At 42.1% G+C, this 19,236-nt stretch overlaps 1 protein-coding gene across 4 annotated transcripts in view; it reads left to right on the top strand.

Annotated features, from left to right (window-relative positions):
- Positions 1–18,463, top strand: part of rapgef2a (Rap guanine nucleotide exchange factor 2a) — a 33,134-nt gene extending 14,671 nt beyond the window's left edge. The window contains exons 4-30 of one of the 4 annotated variants that reach the window (XM_053230759.1): positions 998–1,081; positions 1,239–1,314; positions 1,468–1,635; positions 2,466–2,483; positions 4,574–4,696; positions 5,306–5,483; positions 5,610–5,746; positions 7,219–7,377; positions 7,474–7,626; positions 7,791–7,955; positions 8,095–8,202; positions 8,294–8,497; positions 8,577–8,685; positions 8,832–9,075; positions 9,873–10,033; positions 10,281–10,295; positions 12,310–12,550; positions 12,737–13,120; positions 13,273–13,484; positions 13,578–13,701; positions 14,493–14,516; positions 15,104–15,318; positions 15,485–15,601; positions 15,841–15,975; positions 16,222–16,375; positions 16,677–17,239; positions 17,327–18,463. In XM_053230759.1, coding sequence (XP_053086734.1) covers positions 998–1,081; positions 1,239–1,314; positions 1,468–1,635; positions 2,466–2,483; positions 4,574–4,696; positions 5,306–5,483; positions 5,610–5,746; positions 7,219–7,377; positions 7,474–7,626; positions 7,791–7,955; positions 8,095–8,202; positions 8,294–8,497; positions 8,577–8,685; positions 8,832–9,075; positions 9,873–10,033; positions 10,281–10,295; positions 12,310–12,550; positions 12,737–13,120; positions 13,273–13,484; positions 13,578–13,701; positions 14,493–14,516; positions 15,104–15,318; positions 15,485–15,601; positions 15,841–15,975; positions 16,222–16,375; positions 16,677–17,239; positions 17,327–17,352 — 4,297 coding nt within the window. In that variant the 3' untranslated portion in view covers positions 17,353–18,463. The remainder of the gene's footprint in view (positions 1–997; positions 1,082–1,238; positions 1,315–1,467; positions 1,636–2,465; positions 2,484–4,573; positions 4,697–5,305; positions 5,484–5,609; positions 5,747–7,218; positions 7,378–7,473; positions 7,627–7,790; positions 7,956–8,094; positions 8,203–8,293; positions 8,498–8,576; positions 8,686–8,831; positions 9,076–9,872; positions 10,034–10,280; positions 10,296–12,309; positions 12,551–12,736; positions 13,121–13,272; positions 13,485–13,577; positions 13,702–14,492; positions 14,517–15,103; positions 15,319–15,484; positions 15,602–15,840; positions 15,976–16,221; positions 16,376–16,676; positions 17,240–17,326) is intronic. The other 3 variants (XM_053230760.1, XM_034301225.2, XM_053230761.1) reach the window with 3 other exon arrangements.
- Positions 18,464–19,236: the final 773 nt, after the last annotated feature.

A 19,236-nucleotide genomic window follows, 5' to 3' on the forward strand; every position in this document is an offset into this window, starting at 1 on the left:
CTTAAAATGATCAAAGTTATTATTATTATTTTAACTAAAACGCTAAAATTTAAACACTACCATTTCGGTTCATTTTCCTTTGAATCTCTTAAACCGAGTTATTATAAAACTGTCTTGTAGTAACGCAAATAAATAAATGCTTTGCAGTCACTACGCAAATGCACAGATAGTTAAAACACAACAACTCACGGTTTTAGCTGAGCTCCTCAACGTCACAGTCGATTACGTTCCATTAAAGAGGCTGAAATTACGATCACAAGTCACATATGATTCATTTCTCAGTTCTGCAGACAACACTTCCCTCCTGACTCTCTGCCTCTCAAGCTCTGCGGTTAGTCAGCAGCGTATATAATGATCATGTATAGAGAACATGTTTAATGTTTCTAAAAAAAAAAAAAAAAGCAAGCTGCTTTGATGGAAAGAGAGCGCACAGTGCCCCTGTTAGTCATGCTGAGCTTTCACTTTGACTCTCTGAGCAGCGTGATGTTCATTCACATGTTCCAACATGGTTGTGTTTGTAAAAAAAAAAAAAAAAAGTTTGTTTTTGCTAAGAGCTGTTAACACACTTGGGAGGCATGCTGTTTTTGGAAAACAATCAACGACAGAGTGGTGTGATGCAGCCCGAGGAACTGTTTAACGCCAAAGTTGATCGTTTTGCCAAAACAGCACGTCCCGAGGTGTTCTTTGTTGCCAACCAGTACAAATTTTTTATTAATTAAAAAATTTTAAATAATATTGAAACAGATTCTATCGAAGGTCCGCTGTAGCCGTCGGTCCCCGTGTATTAGCCGTTGCTATAGAAACCATAACGAAATGCGTTAAGTCTTTTTGCGATTGCTGAAGCTGTTATTGGAAATGAAGCCCCTTCGGAACAGTCAGATTGGGCATTTCAACAGCACTGTGTTGTAACAACGGCATGATATGACCTCGTGAAGGTTTGATGGAGTATATAAAAGACCAGCGCGCTGTAATTCCTGGCCGTTTCTTTGTGTTTTAGCCCTGATGACATCGGGACCTGCTGGTACATCTTGCTGTCTGGCTCGGTTTTCATTAAGGAGTCGATGTTCCTTCCACGCAGCAGGTGTGTGCATCATTCTACCACAGTTTCTTTGTTTTTTTTTTTGTTTTTTTTAAAAATTTGTTTACTTTTTTTTTGTTTTTTCTGCATAACCTGTAATAGTTTCCATTTTGCTCTCTCTCTCTGTCTCTCTCTCTCTTTCTGTTTCTCTCTCTGTCAGTTTTGGGAAACGTTCTGCAGGGAGTTTGCGGCGAGGCTGTGAGTGTATCGTCCTCGAGGCCTCAGAAATGATCGTGGTGAGCGCGATTGTGTGTGTGTGTGTGTGTGTGAGAACCGAAGAGGATGTGTTATTGTACTGAAGAGGATGTGTGCGAGCTGATGTGTTAGCGTGCACAGACTGAGACGGATTTCAGCCTGTTTAACCGATTTCCTCTCTCCCTCGCTGTCAGGTGGACTACATGGAGGACAGCGAGGAGTATTTTCAGAGGCAGGCGTCACACCGGCAGTCCAGAAGAAGGTTTCGGAAAATAAATCAACGTGGAGAGAGGCAGACAATCATCGACACGGTGGAGCATTATCCAGTTAGCAAGCCTCCTCTGCCTCCAGGCTATCACACGGTCTGTATAAAAAAAAAATATATACACACTCTTGCTTGGAATGTAGCATAAATCATTGAGCATTTTTGATTTTTTATTTGTACTGATTTTATTCAGGTTTGTTTGCATAGTGCCTTCCCTCTCTCTCTCCCTCTCTTTCTCTCTCTCTCTCTCTCTGACAATCTTCAAGTTGAGAAATGCAATGTAAAATATATATATATTTTTTTTTCTCTCCCTAATTTCACACAGTTGGATAATAGAGCTGGTCGAATTTCTTCGGTTTTAGTAAAAGAGCTTTTTAGCAAAAGAGCCTGAAAACAATTATGTCACGGTAATTTGAGAAACTTTTGTTTATAACCTGACATCATTACCCAATTTCTTTCCCCTCTCCCAGGAGCTGAGCATCGCACACACTGAAACTTAAATATACAAAGAATAAAACGCTTCACGATGTAGCCGTTATAGGAAAATAATCAACACCGGGGCGCTGCGATGATGCTACTACTCTAAAGTCGACTATTTGCGTATAATGACGTGAACCAACATGTTTTATTCGTCTTATAATGCAGCAATTTGACAAAGATTACGTTTTTTTTTATTTTTTTTTTAAATTCACTAAAGAACATCACATCATTTTTTTTTTTAAAGCTATTCATAACCTTGTTTATCATGTTCCGGGAAAACGGAAAGTATTTTTTAAACAAGCAAAGTTTAAGGTTTAACGGTTAAAATTTTGCTGATCGTCCAGCTCTATTATGTAATTATAATGTCTTTATTTTCTGTAATTGGAAGTGGTTGGTTTTTAATAATTGGGTGTCTTTTTCTTTTTTTTTTCCCCCCTCCGGCTGCAGGACTCTTCCAAATCCCAGGTAACATTTCTTTCTGCACCCCCTTCCCACTCCAGCAGTGCCTCAGCCGCTTAAAACCTTTTCATTTTGTTTGCTGTGCATGTAAGAAAAACGCTCACACGCAGTAGTTCTCATGAATTGAAACTCCACTGGGTTCAGTGCTGTGCTGCTTGTTCCCTCTTTTTTTTTTTTTTTTGGTCGTTACTAAATTTTCTCAAGCCCGCTTCCTCTTTCTGCATTATCTCCATCGTCAATGACACTCATTATGATTTACACGGGGGGGCGGGGTCTGCGAGCAGCTTGAATCGAAGCTATTGTTCGGCGAACTGCCTGTCGTTTCGGGGTCAGCGCTGATGACTGGTTTAGTAGGGCGCTGGGTGTCAATCATCCCCAAAGCCCACCCCCTTCAGTGTAAACCATTACCATTCTCACCCTTACTAATCTCTCTCTGTGTGTGTGTGTGTGTGTGTGTGTGTGTGAGAGAGAGTGAAAAGGAGGTGGTCTTTGCTGCAGCACTGTCTATGTTCCTCTCCTCCTTCTCTTTCTTTCTCTGCGCCCGTGCAATGTCTGTTGCTGTGGAGATTTTCACGGGAGTTTGCAAGAAAAAAAAAAAAAAATCCCGATGTTGCTGGGTGTGAGCGAAGGAGAGGAAGCAGTTGTGGAAGCACAGGCTGAAAGGAGAAGGGAAAGAGGCCAGGGTTGCGCTGAAGAGAAAGTAGATGAGACATGAGACGAGTCAGGATGTCGTAGAGAGGGTTAAACAGGATGGTCGGGGGGGCTGGGAGGAGGTTAGTGCTCTCGCACAGCTATGGAGTCAGGGAACCAGAGAGGAGGACTGTGAGTATATTTCGACGCACTTTCATATAACGTGCAACAAGTAATGTGAAGCTCCTGATTACTTCGGCGTGTTGTCACGCAGAGCGTCTCGGTCTATTCCCGAATATCGTTTGCGTAGCCGTCAATGCCGCTGAACGCAATCTAGCCGAAACATTTCCGATTCTGTAAATAAAATTTGCGCATTTGCTTTTACTTTGTACTGACCTCCTATTAACTCTGTTTGGCTTGTGAGAGCGAACAGCTGCGTCGTTTGCATTTTGTTCGCTAATAAAAGCGTACAGTAAAAGGTGTTTGCGTCACCGTTTAATATTTCCTTTCAGCATCTACTTCGTAATTTTCTTTTTCTATCAAAAAGGTGTTTTGTGTTCCCATTTCAGCAGACAAGCAAATTTCCTTTGACGCCAGTAATAAAAATCTAGCGACCTTTTTTTTTTTTTGCGCATTATGTTTTATACACTCACTGACCACTTTGTTAGGAACATCTATTTGTTCAAAAGTGCGATGCATAAAATCACAGATGCAGGTTACGTGCGTCAGTTATTGTTTGTTTAAACATCAGGATTAGGGGGAAGAACGTGATCTCCGTGATTCAGAATATTAAGGTGTGTGTGTGTGTGTGTGTGTGTGTGTGTGTGAGAGAGAGAGAGAGAGAATGAATGTGTGCACGTGCATGTCTGTTCTAACCTGTGTGTAGGCCAGTTGAATGGGGTCCAGAGTACAAACCCATCAGCAGTCTCTTTTCCATTAAGCCTCTGGATATACTGATTACAGATACACACACACACACACACACAAGCATGCATGCACATACGTGCACATTAGCCAGTCTGTTGCAAAATGCTAATCATTAGACGGGGCAGTTAATTTGCTGATAAGCATATTTCTTTCCTCGGCCACTTCAAAATGCTCTTGTAGTGACATTTGTGTCAAGCCTAGCACTCATGCAGAATTGCTGAATATACTTGTATACACTTTAGTTCTGCTCGTGTGTGTGTGTGTGTGTGTGTGTGTGTGTGTGTGTGTGTGTGTGAGAGAGAGAGAGAGAGAGAGAGAGTGTGTGCATGCTTCTTTCTTGTTCTGCTGGATGTAATTGTGCTTTCAGTGAAAGGAGTCTCTAGTGAGCTTAATCCTTTGATCCATCTTGGACTCAATGGCAAAAGACATCTCTCTCTCTCTCTCTCTCTCTCTCTCTCTCTCTCTCTCTCTCTTTCTCACACACACATAATGCGCACACAATCCAAAATGTGTAACAGCCTATTCTGGTTGTCTTCCAGCTTCCTGCGGATTTCACTAAGCTCCACCTCTCAGACGGTCTCCACCTCCACATGTCCTCCAGTCAATCTCGATCCAGCATTGCCAGTGACTCAGGAAGCAGCAGCCTATCAGATATTTACCAGGTACACACTCATAGCTCCCTCTTTCTCTCGTTCTTTCATTCTCACACCTCTTCTCCCTCACTTGCGTCAGCGCTCATCATTGCAGGTAGATTAGAGACAATGCATCAGGCAGCTGATTATGAAAACCCCAAATACTTCTGGTCATAATGGTCTGTGTTGGGTTTTGAGTCCATTCGCAAAAATATCTAGCTGGGAATGGGAGATGAGGACGGTTATGGGCTGCTTGGTAAATTATTTAGCTGAAGGCAGCTCATCTGAGCAGAGATTAGCTGCAGGATTCGAGACGTTAGCTCAGAAAGGGGAGAATTTTCACAGGCTGTCATACACTTTTCATTTTAATTATCCACTCTGGTGTAATTAGTGAATAATGTGATTAAGGAAAAGTAGATGATGAAAACAATGTTTCAAGATGAAAAGACAAAAGTAATTTTCTGTGCTGCAATTTCATGGCTCTAGTCAAAAGTCAAAATTTATAGTCATAAACTAAACCTAATAGTTGTGTATTAAAAGGTATGTATTGCATAAACATGAACTTTAATTCCCTTGAAAACGTCGTGTATTTAAATATTACATTGTAATTGTGCTGTTTGAATTTTCTTTCTCTCCCAGGCTACTGAGAGCGATTGCGGCGACGTGGATCTCAGCGGCCTGCCCGAGACGGCGGTGGATTCGGACGACGATGACGACGACGAAGAAGTGGGGAGATCGACGGACCCCCTCATGAGTCGAGACATTGTGAGAGACTGCCTGGAAAAAGACCCCGTGGACCGTACTGACGATGACATCGGTAAGAAGCACACAAACAAGTCATGTATCATGTATCACTTCTAACTCGAAAAGTCAGCGAGGATGAAAACCACCTGTGTTTACACCTTCTCTCTCTCTCTCTCTCTCTCTCTCTCTCTGTCTCCAGAGCAGTTACTGGAGTTTGTGCAGCAGCTCCCGGCGTTCTCCAGTCTCAGCGTGTCTGTGAGGCGAGCGCTCTGTGCCGTCATGGTGTTCGCCGTGGTGGAGCGCGCTGGAACCATCGTGCTGAACCACGGAGAGGAAGTGAGTCAGGATGCGTTTTTGCGCCGCAGCTCATGAGCTCTCACATTAACATGATAATGCACCGCGGTGTGTCATGGAAGTCCCCACGCAGCAGGTTTTAATTACAGCACGGCCAGCCCTTTGATAGAACATACTGATAAAGTCATAATGTGGCAGAATCAGTTATACATTTATTGCGTTTATTTATTTAGCTACTTTCTATATTTTTACAAGTAGAGTATAGATAAGGATGTTCCTTTATGTGCCAAATTTAGCATCTGGATTTTGCCAAACCATACCTTTTTTTGTCAAAAAAAATCTCTTTTGGTTGGAAGTCTTCTGATCAACTAAAAGGAGGAATTCTTATAGTTTGTTGGTATAATTCTTCTAATTTTGCTGGTTCATTTTAAATGAAAGTTTAATTTTTAAAATTGTGGCTCAGTAGTTAGGGCTCTGGCTTGCTGACTGGAAAGTTGTGAGTTGAAATCCTTGAGCCTTGAGCAAAACCTCTAATCTTAATTTTAATCTCGATAATAAAAAAATATAGCTACAAGCGGCGATCTGCGGGGTCCAAGCACCCTTTACTCCCCGAGTGGCCAGTTCTTGCCAAGTTAAATAGAGCCAAAAAGAAACCATAGATGTACATACTATTGAAGTTTTGTCATAAACCTGTGAAATCCGTGCTGAAACCTGATTGGCTGGTGGTTTGTATCGTTAGAAGTTCACTATTACATCAGTGCAGTATACCACACTTAAGGGGGATTGAAATAATTTTTTTTTTTGAGAAACTGCAATTAGAATTGAACTCCACATCCTATGAACAATCATGTCCCAAATTTGACTCAGAATTTTGTCTTTAACTTGCCTATCATGTTTCCTGGAAATCCATACAATCAGTCACGAGTGAGTCATGAGTAAACTAAACTACGCCCCTGAAGAACTGATGACGTGTGGCGGCCATATTGTTTACAAATCTCAGCTTTGATTTTGTGAAGATTCCTGAGACTAGTTTGCAAAAGTAGGTTTTTGCTTATAATGAAAATGAACTCAGAATCTATGTGACAGGAGCTAAATGTTTTTTGATGCCTTTTTTTTGTTTGTTTTGTTTGGCAGAAGCCAAGGAATCAGTGAAAATAATAATAATAATTCATGGTTCCCAAGATATGGACTGGAATATAAAACACTGTGCTGTAGTGCCACCATGTGGCCGATTGGGCCCATCCTGGTTGCCGTAGTAGCAGGGTGGGGTACTACCTTCTGACCAAGTTTCATCTCTGCAACTTAGAAGAAACCTTCGGTGCTTGGACCCCTAATAATTATAATAATAATAATGATAATAATGATGATGATGATGCAACTACAGAGGCTTGCTATGAGGAACGATGATTAATGATTTCAACTGCAAAAACGAGATTTATATGTATATACTGTGTTCTAAATAAGGGATTGGGGATAAACACTAAGCTTTGCGTATATGTGTGTGTGTGATTTAGCTGGACTCATGGTCAGTAATCCTGAACGGAGCCGTGGAGGTGATGTATCAGGACGGCCAGTGCGAGACGGTAGGGATGGGCGGCAGTTTCGGAGTCTCTCCCTCCATGGAGAAAGAGCTGATGGTTGGCGTCATGAGGACCAAAGTAGACGACTGTCAGGTGTGTGTGTGTGTGTGTGTGTGTGTGTGTTCACAAGGATTTTTTTTTAAATTTATTAATTTCGTTGTTTTGACATTTGGTGTTGTGGTTGTGTAGTTTGTGTGTATAGCGCAGCAGGACTACTGCTGCATCCTGAATCAGGTGGAACTGAACACACAGCGGGTGGAGGAGGAGGGAGAGATTGTAATGGTGAAGGAACACAGAGAACTCGACCGCACAGGAACACGCAAGGGACACATCGTCGTTAAGGTGACCGTTTAGAACTTTTTAGTCAATAACGTCATTTATTTTATTTATATGAAAATAATCCATGCCGGAGTGAGTCTCTTTCAATTGTGTTGTTTCTTGTTGGGTGAAGAAAAGATTGTGTTGCGTGTTAACGGAGTAATGTGTTTTAAAAACTCGTCTCCCAGGGCACTCCAGAGCGTCTGATTCAGCATTTAGTGGAGGACCACTCAGTCGTGGACCCAACATACATTGAAGACTTCCTGTTGACTTATCGCACCTTCCTGTCCAGTCCTCTTATTGTGGGCCAAAGACTTTTGGACTGGTTCAATGACCCCAGTTTACGTGACAAGGTATGTAGGGCTGACTGACTGCATTTGCATTTTTAATTACGCAAAATGTTTCGTAGTCGAGCATTTGAATAGTAACGAGTCTAATTTTAGAAAGTATAAACACGCTCTGTACCGCTTTCTGACTCTCACACTCTCTCAGGTGACACGGGTCGTGCTACTTTGGGTTAATAATCACTTCAGTGACTTTGAGGGAGACCCGGACATGACAAACTTCCTGGAGGAGTTCCAGAACAATCTAGAAAGAGAAGTATGCATATGAGCCAAGGCTACTGTTCACTATATACTGTAAGTCTTATCCATTTTCCTTCACTCATTCATTTTGTTCTTTCTTGAATAAGAAAATGAGCGGTCAGCTGCGATTGCTGAACATCGCGTGCGCCGCCAAGGCTAAGTCCCGAGTAGTTACCATCACTAGGGCCTCTCGGGAGCTGCCACTCCCCTTCACTCTGATGGGTGGTGCTGAACGAGGAACGCACCTCTTCATTAGCTCCGTGGAAGCAGGCAGCAAGGCAGAGGAGGCGGGGCTTAAGCGTGGCGACCAGGTAAGACAGTTTCAATATGGATAAGACAAGATTGGCATGCTTAAAATGCTTTCTGACTAACTTGTGACTAACTATTTAGATATTGGAGGTGAATGGGCAGACGTTTGAAAATGTACACCTGTCCAAAGCCGCCGAGATCCTCAAGAATAACGTACAACTGACCATGAGTGTCAAAACCAACCTTCTGGGTGAGTTTATTCACCTTGCACACGTCCTATACAGACACACAGGCATTTAGAAATGCTTTTTTTATGGTTCTTAATGTTTTCATTATGCAGTCCAGTTACAGAAGTACTGTATTTGAGTGATTGAATTCTTCTCATGTCTTTCTCAGTCTTTAAGGAGCTGGTGGCACGCATGGCAGAGGAGCGGAAAAACGGGGTTCCTCACCTTCCTAAGATCGGCGACGGAAAGAAAAGCTCCCGCTACTCTGTACCCGATCTTGGGGTTGAATCTGGGGTCATGTATCAGGAGAAGGTCAGCAAGAAGGCTAAAGCACATACCGTGGGTGGCCGCAACAAACTGATGAAGATTCTGGACAAAACGCGCATCAGCATTCTACCTCAAAAACCATACAGGTAGGTACACACACACACACACACCAGCAGCCGGTTGCTCCAGTAGAACATAAGCTCAGTACAGTCAGGTCTCAGAACTGCTAAAAATTTACACTTGCACTAACTAACACAGGATAAATGTTTTTATAACTTATCCACTATTAGAGAACAAACTATTCAGTAAATATAAGGTGCATAAATGTGTTCTAAAGCTGATTATAAATGTGTTTTGTGTTTATTGTGTGAGGAGAATAATTTGTTTAAGTGGAAAGTATTTTTCTGGGCAGTGTATTTCACCGGACATGACCCTCTCACTGAAATAAATTGTTTGTAACTCTTCATATAAACATAAAGGATCAGAGGAGGTAAATGTTAAACTGAGTAAGACAAACACTAGCCTTGCGTCTCGATACGCACTCTACATAGAAACTTCTCATCTTACAGTATGCTACTATGAGTTATCACTCAAAAAATACACAAAAAGAGCAGTGTCCCACGCCCCCTCCAGTGTTTCCACTATTGTGGAAGCTCCGCCCCCTTTCCCCCACTTCTCTTCTTAGTCATTTCTCGTTTGATTAATTAACTATATTTATAAAGGATGCCATCAGTTTAAAAAAAAAAAAAAAAAAAAAAAAAAAAAAAAAGAATTAAAAGATTATATATGCCTACAACAAAGTGTAAACTCAAACAGCGTGGCAGAGCCTGTCGAGGTTGTGTGTGTGTGTATATACGTGGTTTTAGCATAGCTTTTTAAATTCCTTTTGGTTCATAATGAATTGTCATGTTCATTGCATGATGGGAGTTGGTGTTTTTGACAGTGACCTCGGATTGGGGCAGACGCAGGACGACAGCATCGTGGGCTTGAGGCAGACCAAGCAGGCTCCGCCCACCACGACAATCACCGGCAGCTTGTCGTCTAGCAACCCTGACTTGGCGCAGGGCCAACAGCGCATCATCGACTACAGCACGCAACCACCCGGTAAACGACAACCCCTTTCTAACGCACACATAGCGCCACACACGGCGCCACACACAGTTTACAGCGCCGACAAGGCCGCGGGCCGCAGAAAAGACGGCTACTGCTGCTCCCCTCTCCGCCTCACTTTTCTTTGCAGCGCTAACTATATAGCGTTGGTCGGATGGTTGGCGGGTGTGGGTTGGAAATGGCTTGCCGAATATGTCTGTGTCACATTCTAACTTTTCCACAACCCTCTTCTCGCTCACAGCACCCGGATTCACTCGTGAGTACTCATGCACTGCCGGGATTTCTCTAGAGATACCTGCAACCGTCTTACGCTTCGAGCCGCCTTTTTAGAAACCTCTCTTAGACTTGCTTTCCTTTCCGTTCAGCTCTACTCGACTATCGTAGATCTAGCTGTAGTTCCCTGAATATGGGGATTTATTCGTAATTTTTCATCTTTCTAGTTACCTGTCCACGTCCGATATACCTGTTTTTGACACTCTATTATGGATCATCATCTGTATGCATCTTTTTTTTTTTTTTTTATCTCTATACCTGTGTCCTTATCTCTTTACTATATACCCATTATAGCTACTTGCTTGCTAACTCCCTTGTCAAATTTCTCTCCAATTTCTTTACTTATTTCCAGTTTTGCTTGCCAACAGACACTGTTCTAACAATTCTGCAGGAATACGAATGACCTCAGTCTTTCTTTTTGTCTGTAGTAGCTCACTCCATCCGATGCCTGTTTCTCCAGCTGCCTTTAATCCTGTATCTTGATTTGTTTGGTCTCCAGTAATTTGGGTTTTAATTCAAACCTTTTTTTTTTTTTTTTTTGGTGGATTATAGTTAAATTTGTTCCAGTGGATAATGTGCATGTGATTAGTGTAATGGCAATGCGGTCCTAAAACTCATAAGCTTTCATTTTGTTCCACTCCATGGTTTCAGGCTGGCCTGAAATAAGACCTGAGATAATTAGCGACTGCAGCATTTAGCGGTCATTAGATTTAAAGAATTCGCAATAATTTTTTTTTTTATAATGAACCGTGTCCTTTATTTAAGGAAGGCCTTTATTTATCAAAGTTGCATACGGTCGAGTGAGTGTATGCAAATTTCCAATTGCGTTAGTTTCATCTATGATGTACAGTATCTGTACTTAGTAAGCTGAAAAATACTTGATTTGCAGTTAAATAATCAAAAATCAATATTGTGAATAATTATAACACGTAGAGTAGCGTAGATAATAACAATAAAATCAAATGTTGATAATCTCAGTCACACAGGAGCCTCATACTGAAATGTAGATCTAAAATGGGTTTAGTGTCAACATGTAATTTGCAAATATGAACCAGAAGCGGAAATGTTTATCTGCATCGGCTCATTAGTCCTTCAGCTGCGCATTAGATGCATACATATGCATGCAAGAGATAATTTCATATCAGCACTGAAACAGGCTAGATGCAATAATATTCATGTAGATTATTTTCCTGTTTCTTAGCTCAGCTGTATTTATAAATAGAGCTTTAATTAACTCTGGCTTCAGTCTAATCTGAGACATTTGAGTACTAAAATGAATGAAAACATAGATTTGAATAGATTTTACACAATAGATTGTTTGGTTTTTGATCTGATTTTGACCTTTATGATACACATTATAAAAAAATAGTTTTTTTAAAAAAAGCCCTTCCATCTTCCATAAATGTTTTATGCCACTATTGATTTCAGTAATAATATATGATTGTGAAAAATAAACAAACTATTGTACGTGCTTTCCTTCATTGCATTTTTTTTTAATCTTCCAGAAAGAATATACTGAAATGTATTTTGCTCCGCTTGATTTTACTTCTTTGCTCAGATCTTGGATAACTGGAGTCTAATGGATGCGCTGTTGCAACAGCTGCATAAATTAGGGCATGTGTCAAGTAAATGAGATACATCTGAGAGTGCAGTATACACCTGACGTGTGCATAAGGGACCAGCGGGTGTGAGCTGGTTTCCGTGCTGATTCATCCATCGCGTTCAAATCACTGTATGGCGGTTTAATAAACCACACGGATTCCGTTGATGCGCCATTTTTATGCGCTCATATGTTTTCGTTTGCTGAATAAGGGACAATGTTCTGTTAGGATTTATCAAGGATTATGGTTTAGACCTCAGTGCCAAACTGAAACCAAAAAAAAAAGAAAAAGAGAACAAAGTGAAAGCTTATTCATTGCATGAAGGCTGAACCAGACTGCTTGTTTTAGTAGTTCTGTTAAGTTCCGCTTGTTCTTCCATTCGCCCCCGTTTTTCAGAGTTACAAGATCAGGTGCTGCGAGTGTTCAAGGCGGATCAACAAAGTCGCTACCTGCTGATCAACAGGGACACCACGGCAAGAGAGGCGGCCAATCTGGCCATCCGAGAGTTTGGCCTGACCGCCAGTCCTGAGGCGTATTCGCTGTGCGAGGTTTCCGTTACGGCAGAGGGCGTCATCAAACAGAGGAGACTTCCAGATCAGCTCAATAAACTGGCTGATAGGATTCAGCTCTGTGCGAGGTGCGCTTTGGCAAAATACGTGCTTTTAATCTCACATTTAGTCACGAAAGGAGTTTAAAAAAATCAGGTTCTTTCTAAAAGGAAAACCTATTACAGTTTGAGTTCACCTTGCAGTTAAAACAATTAGATAATATTGCTAGTTTTAATGGTTCTTTTCTCCTTTAACTGCGCTTATGCGTCTTTCAGGTACTACCTTAAGAGTAACATGGAGACGGAGACGCTGTGCTCGGACGTTGAGGCCCAAGAACTGCAAAGAGAATCTCAGGTTTATCTGTTATCTCTGAGCTCCACGGAGATAGCCAATCAGCTCTCAGCACGCAACTACTTGCTCTTTGCCAGCATCGAGCCCACCGATTACATCACAGACCTCTTCAAGCTGCGTCCCCATGAGCCGTCGGTCAACCTTCGCAACTTCGAAGACCTCGTCAATCAGGAGACCTTCTGGGTCGCCACGGAGATTGTGCGGGAACCCAACCAGGCCAAAAGGATGAAGATAATCAAACACTTCATCAAAGTCGCCCTTCACTGTCGGGACTGTAAAAACTTCAACTCCATGTTTGCTATTATCAGGTGAGTCACGGGTTCATTAGCTAAATCGGGTCTGTCCTGACTACGTAGATGTTGTTCTGCACCTTTATGAAGTTAATCAGTGGTGCGGAATTGAGCATTGTGGGTCAAAAATTCTCAAATATTATAAATTTCTCTTTAATTCTGTCGTTCAGCGGGTTGAATCTCGCCCCTGTGTCGCGTCTACGTGCTACATGGGAACGTCTACCGGCTAAGTATGAAAAGTTGTTGGCCGAGCTGCAGGAAGTCTTCGACCCGTCACGCAACATGGCCAAATACCGCAACCTGCTGAACAAGCACAATCTCCAGCCGCCAATCATTCCTCTTTTCCCCGTCATAAAGAAAGACCTCACCTTCCTCCACGAGGGTAGGATTATTAAACCTCACCTCTTTAGGACTTAGCAAATTTAGGATCTGTCTGATCCGTTTGAGAAAGTAAGCGCGTCTGTCCGTGTTGCAGGTAATGACTCGAAAGTGGACGGACTGGTCAATTTCGAGAAACTGAGAATGATCGCTCGAGAGATCCGGCACGTGGTTCGGTTGGCGTCTGTCACCATGGATCCAGCGCTGCTCTTCAGGACAAGGTACACACACATTGTTTCTTCGAGAATTGTTTGCAAATGGTGCGCACACACACATACACTTTCAAGTAGAGAGCTGCATGGGAATGGAGACGAAATCTGTATAAATGAAAAACGCTCCCGTTCTAAAAAGTTGAAAAGTACCGACAGGAGCACCTTATTTGCTGATACGTAACCATAACAACGCTGTCAGTCATCTTGGCTAGTATCTAAATAAGCGCACTAGCTGAAGATTGGTGGCTATAAGGGTTTGTATAGCTGTGGAAGCAGAAAATTAAGAAAAGATGAGCTGCTTTGTTCAACCTGTCATAAATCTCTTTATATCATAAATATTATATACCTCCCTGAGTTAAAGAAAGCACGTGACGTAACATGACGTTCAACTTTCGAAGCTCTACTGTGTTAAAAAAAATAACTTTTTTAGAGCTTTTTTCCCTTTTTAAAAGCAGCTACATCCTGTATGTCCTTAGGATTGCATTCCTGCTGGTTAAGGGAAAATGAGAAAGCACATTTATTCCCATGAGACGAGTCCCCATGCAGCGCTCTGTTTACATTCAGTTTGTCAGACTTGCAGAATTCCTTAAACACGCCCTGTAAGGAAAATGTGTAGGAATTGTTTTGGTCACATTTCCGTCAGCCGTGTTTGTGCTTGTCTTCCTGTGGTCTGTGGTCTGTGGCCTCTGTTCCGTGGGCTTTACTGTATAAGCACCTGTCTGTCTCTCTTGTCTCTCTCCCCCTTTTTATGTCTTTTTCTCTCCGTCCTCCTCTTTGGTGTCTTCACGGCTGTGTTGTAGGAAGAAAAAATGGAGGAGTCTTGGGTAAGTGGGACTGTCGCTCAGCCGTTTTTGATGCTCGCACCCTTGCTGTCTGACTCGTAATATCTATTAACGTCGCTGGTTGTGCTGTGTGATTAACTCAACTCACGTAGACTGATATTAACCTGGTACAAAGCACAGTAGTCTTCTCTCTTCTCCTCTCTTCTCCTCTCCTCTCTTCTCTCCTGTCCTCTCCTGTCTTCTCCACTACCTCTCTTTCCTCCTCTCCACTACTTCAGTTCTCTCCTCTCCTCCTCTCCTATTGTCTACTTCTCTTCTCTTATTTTCTCTTCTCTTCTCTCTTGTCTCAGCTGTTCCTCTCCTCACTTCTCTTCTCTGCCCTTTTCTGCTCTTGTCATCCCTTTTTCTGTTCTCTCCTCTTTTTTTCAGCCTTTCTTCTCTTCTCGTCTCTTCTTTGCACGAGCCGTAGCAGGTTGTAGATCATTTGAGCATGTCTGAACATTTTATTCCTTCAGTTCAGCGTTTTTCTTTCCCTCAAAATGTCCATCGTTTCAGTTTTACTGATTTTTAATTTGGTTTTGTCCTCTGTGTGTGTGTGTGTGTGTGTGTGTGTGTGTGTGTGTGTGTAGGTCTCTGAGTCAGGTGAGCAGCTCCTCGTTGTCTGAGGGGACAGTGAGTCACAGGAGGAGAGGCAGACGGAGCTCCTTTCTCAGCGCCAAGAAACTGTACGAGACCGAGCTGATGAGCAGACGAGTGCGCCAGTACCTCGACATGCTGACATACGAGAGCGACGAGGACGCCTTACACACTCTGTCTCTGCAGTGGGAGCCTTCCAACCACACGGGTGAGTCCCTGATTCCTAGATTAGGTGCTGTTTAAGTGCTGAAGTGAACGTTCTCTCATTTACTTACGTTCTAGGAAGCGCATAAGATTTATTTATTTATTTATTTATGTTTTTATATATTAAATGCATTGTGGGTGAGAATTTCTCTGTTTGTATTTTCCCGTAGTGCACAAGAGCGCTGTGGAAAAAAGGCGAGTCGATGCATCTCCTGCAACGCCAAGAAGCCCCACTCCAAAGAATATCCCTCGGAAGAAGCCACCTGGTAAAGACTTGACAGCATTTGGTAATACCACACACACACACACACACACACACACACACACACACACACACACACGCACACAAAATACCTATACATAGTTATAATTTTAAAAAGCAAAAAATGTATAAACAAACATGATCTTAAGTTGCGTTCTTCTCTTATTTTGATCATTTGAGTTACAAAAGTAAAGCTCAGTTTGTAGTGTATGTTCTCACACTGTGTGTGTGTGTGTGTGTGTGTGTGTGTGTGTGTGTGTGTAGGTGCACATTCGCCCGGGTCTCACCATACAGAAGAGAGCCAGGATAGACAGAGAAGACAGCAGGAAGACAACCAATCAAACGCTTCCTCTCTCCGTTCGTCCCCGCCCACTTTCCCTGGCAACTCGTCCAGAAAGGGTGCGAAAATCTGACCTCTAGTAGTTCATTAACGCTGGCTGTCTTTTACAGGATCACACAACATGAAGTGTGTGTGTGGGACAAACTATTAGCCACGTTATTTAAATGTGTTCAGTAATATTTTCGCTATTTATCAGAGCCTTTTTTTTTTTTTTTTATAATTATTTCTGAATTTACTTGAACATTTGTAAATCTCTGATCTGATGGAAAGAGGAATAAATGTCAGAAACGTTGTTTGTTCACCAGGACCTGATCAGCTCAGTCTCCTGAGTTCCTCATCATCTGACCTGATCATGGCAGACGACCACAACCACGCCCACACACACGCCCCCTCTCACACACGCCCATTCTTACAGACTCCTAACACACACCGGACGGAGCTGGACCAGATCAGCCTTGGGTAAGCAACTTGGAACATGCTAACACAATTAATTGCGATGTCACTGTGTCGATGTCGTTTTTTTAATGTAATTAAAAAAAAAAAAAAGTCATTTGAGATTTTATAGGATGGAAAACACACACCATGTAATATACACCTTAAAAAACAAAACAAGTCAGACATTTAAATAATGATATTCCTTTTAACAATCAGATTCAAGAATTCGACAGCGCCATGATATAAAAATATATAAGTGAGATATAACATTTTCAGAGATAAAAATCGAATTAATTTGCATTCATTTTCTCTCTCTGTCCATCAGATCTTATTCGCTGACCCAGGACCAGTGTGACCGTGCCTCATTGGACGCCGCTGACAGTGGGCGGGGCAGCTGGACCTCCTGCTCCAGCGGCTCTCACGACAACATCCAGAGCATCCCTCAGCGCATCGGCTACTACGACAGCCGCAGCTGGGAGACGCTGTCGGAGGGGCCGGGTATTGGGCGGAGCCAGTCGGCCACACCTCTCGGCTATTGGGCCGACGAATCAGAAGGCGACACGGGCACGATCAAGCGACGAGGGGGAAAGGACGAGGTGCCGAACGTGCAAAAGAGCGCCATGAGTCGAAGGGAGGGGCGTTTCCGAGAGCCTCCGCCCACCCCACCTGGATATACCGCTCTGTCATTGGCTGAAGTCGAGGAACTCGGCCATAATCTCGTCCACAGTCACACTCATGGGCGACGCCCACCCGACTACAACGCGGCCCTGCAGAGGTCCCGCCTCATCAAGAGGTCATTGGACTTAGAACCGCCCCCACAGCCACGCCCACCCACCCGCATGCACGGATTCACTCACTGTCCCACGCCGCGGCGACCACCGTGTGACGGTGAGGATTTTATTCCGATTTAAAGAGTTTCACTGTTGAGTAAATGCACGCACACTGACACTGATTTGTGTTTCGTCCTTCTTGCAGAAAATGAGCAGATATCTGCGGTGTGAGAAATCGGCGCACAGCCACGCTCCATTCATCCGCTCAGAACTGTATTCAACTCGCGCAACACACAAAGCTTCTCAAAACCAAGCCGTCTCGACTCTCTGCTCCTGCTGTCCTCTGACTGGCTCCCACAGCTGTCAATCAAATCCCAAAGTGAGCGGGAACAGATTCTGTGGTGACGAGACTCGCGAACCGCCACAGCACATCGTTTTTTTAAAAAAAAAAAACAAAAAAAACAATTGCTCTTGGTTTGAAATCACTGTGAGAACCACATGAAAGAAGTTTTGGCACTTTGAAGGAAAGAAAATGAAGGAAAACGGACAGCTTGAACAAAATTTTAACTTACACGGACGCTGAATTTTTTTTTTTTTTCTTTTTTCATGGAAACAGTGTTATTTTAATTGTCTGAAGTCTGCATCGTCTGTTTTGTGTGTGTGTGTGTGTATGTAGCATGCAAGGATACTTGAATCAGAAAGTGAGTGTGTGAGAGAGAGAGAGAGAGAGAGAAAAAGCTGCCTGTCATAGACCTCAGAAACAACTCAGTGTTGCCATCAGTATTCATTCGCTCTTGTTGCTTTTTATGATTTCATTCATGTGTGTTTTGTTGAAATCACTAATTTCACACTGATTTCCAGATGCACTCTCAAGCATTTTCATTGTTTTTAAATTCATTTCAGTCTCTGTTTTTATTACGGAATCAGTTTTCATTCCTCTCTTTGCCAATCCAGTGGCATTAGGCACAAATCCTAACTTGTTGCACAGACGGAGAAAGTGTAAAATAACAAAGTAAGTTTGCATTGTTACTACTTGTCATGAAATAGTTATTACATAGCAACAGTTAAAAAAAAAAAAAAAAAAAAAAAAAAAGTCATTATGTATGAGATAAGAATGCCTCCTAGGTCTCCATTTCCCTGCCTGAACCTTTTTCATACCACATGTATTTCTATGTCTTTTAAAAAGACAGCTGGTAAAGTCTGTATCTTATCTGTATTTTTAATACAAAAATTGTAAATAGTGGTTATATTTTGTTTAAAATTGCAGAGAGCTATATACTGTCTGAGGTAACATTCAGCTACAATGAGTTTGAATGGCCAAGAATAAATACTGTAGCAATGACGGCTCGTCTGGTCTCTTGTTGTCCGCAAACACGTTAAAATGGCATGAAGAAAGTTCGAGCTCGGTCTTGCTGCTCGAACAACCGACACTTTTTAATCACTAATTAATAATTTGGTTATTTTGATGAAAATAAGTTACTACGGTGTTTTTTTCTCTCGGTTGCACAAGCCACAGTTGACCACTAGAGGTCAGTGTTGCTGCAGAACATATTTTAAATTCTATCCCAATCATAGACTACAAGTCAGCTGAATGATTGATCAAAAAACTGGACAGTTAATTAATCAAAATGAAATATTCTGCTATCGTAGATAGTAGATAATATCTTAGATATTTGGCTTGTTGGTTAGTTCATGTTTAATAACACTGTTGGAATGATGACTCTTTGTAGGATTAGCAGTGAACATAAAACTAGCTAGCAAATTTTTTAACTAACTACTTAAATTTACTTAAAATCGACTTATATTTTCTTAAAGAAACTTCTACATGCTTCTTTAGACTTGATGGGAGATGAGAGAAGAAATTTTAAAGGCTGGTGTTTTGTTTATGCACAGGCAGTAAAGGAGTCATTGCGTATGAATCATTGTTAAATTTAGCAAAAGAAAATATCTTCCAGGGCCAAAGATGCTCATCTTGCTAATCACAGACATGACTCAAGTTTGTCTGTAGCTTGTCTGGCAAGAGAAATACGTGTATCTCACTATATTTAAGGTTTCTGACAAGTACTTTGGATGTGAAAATGAAAATATAAGGAGTAAAAAGTCTTAAATATCATG

The sequence above is a fragment of the Pangasianodon hypophthalmus genome, chromosome 28, assembly GCF_027358585.1.
Source record: "Pangasianodon hypophthalmus isolate fPanHyp1 chromosome 28, fPanHyp1.pri, whole genome shotgun sequence".
In the NCBI taxonomy this organism is placed as follows: domain Eukaryota; kingdom Metazoa; phylum Chordata; class Actinopteri; order Siluriformes; family Pangasiidae; genus Pangasianodon; species Pangasianodon hypophthalmus.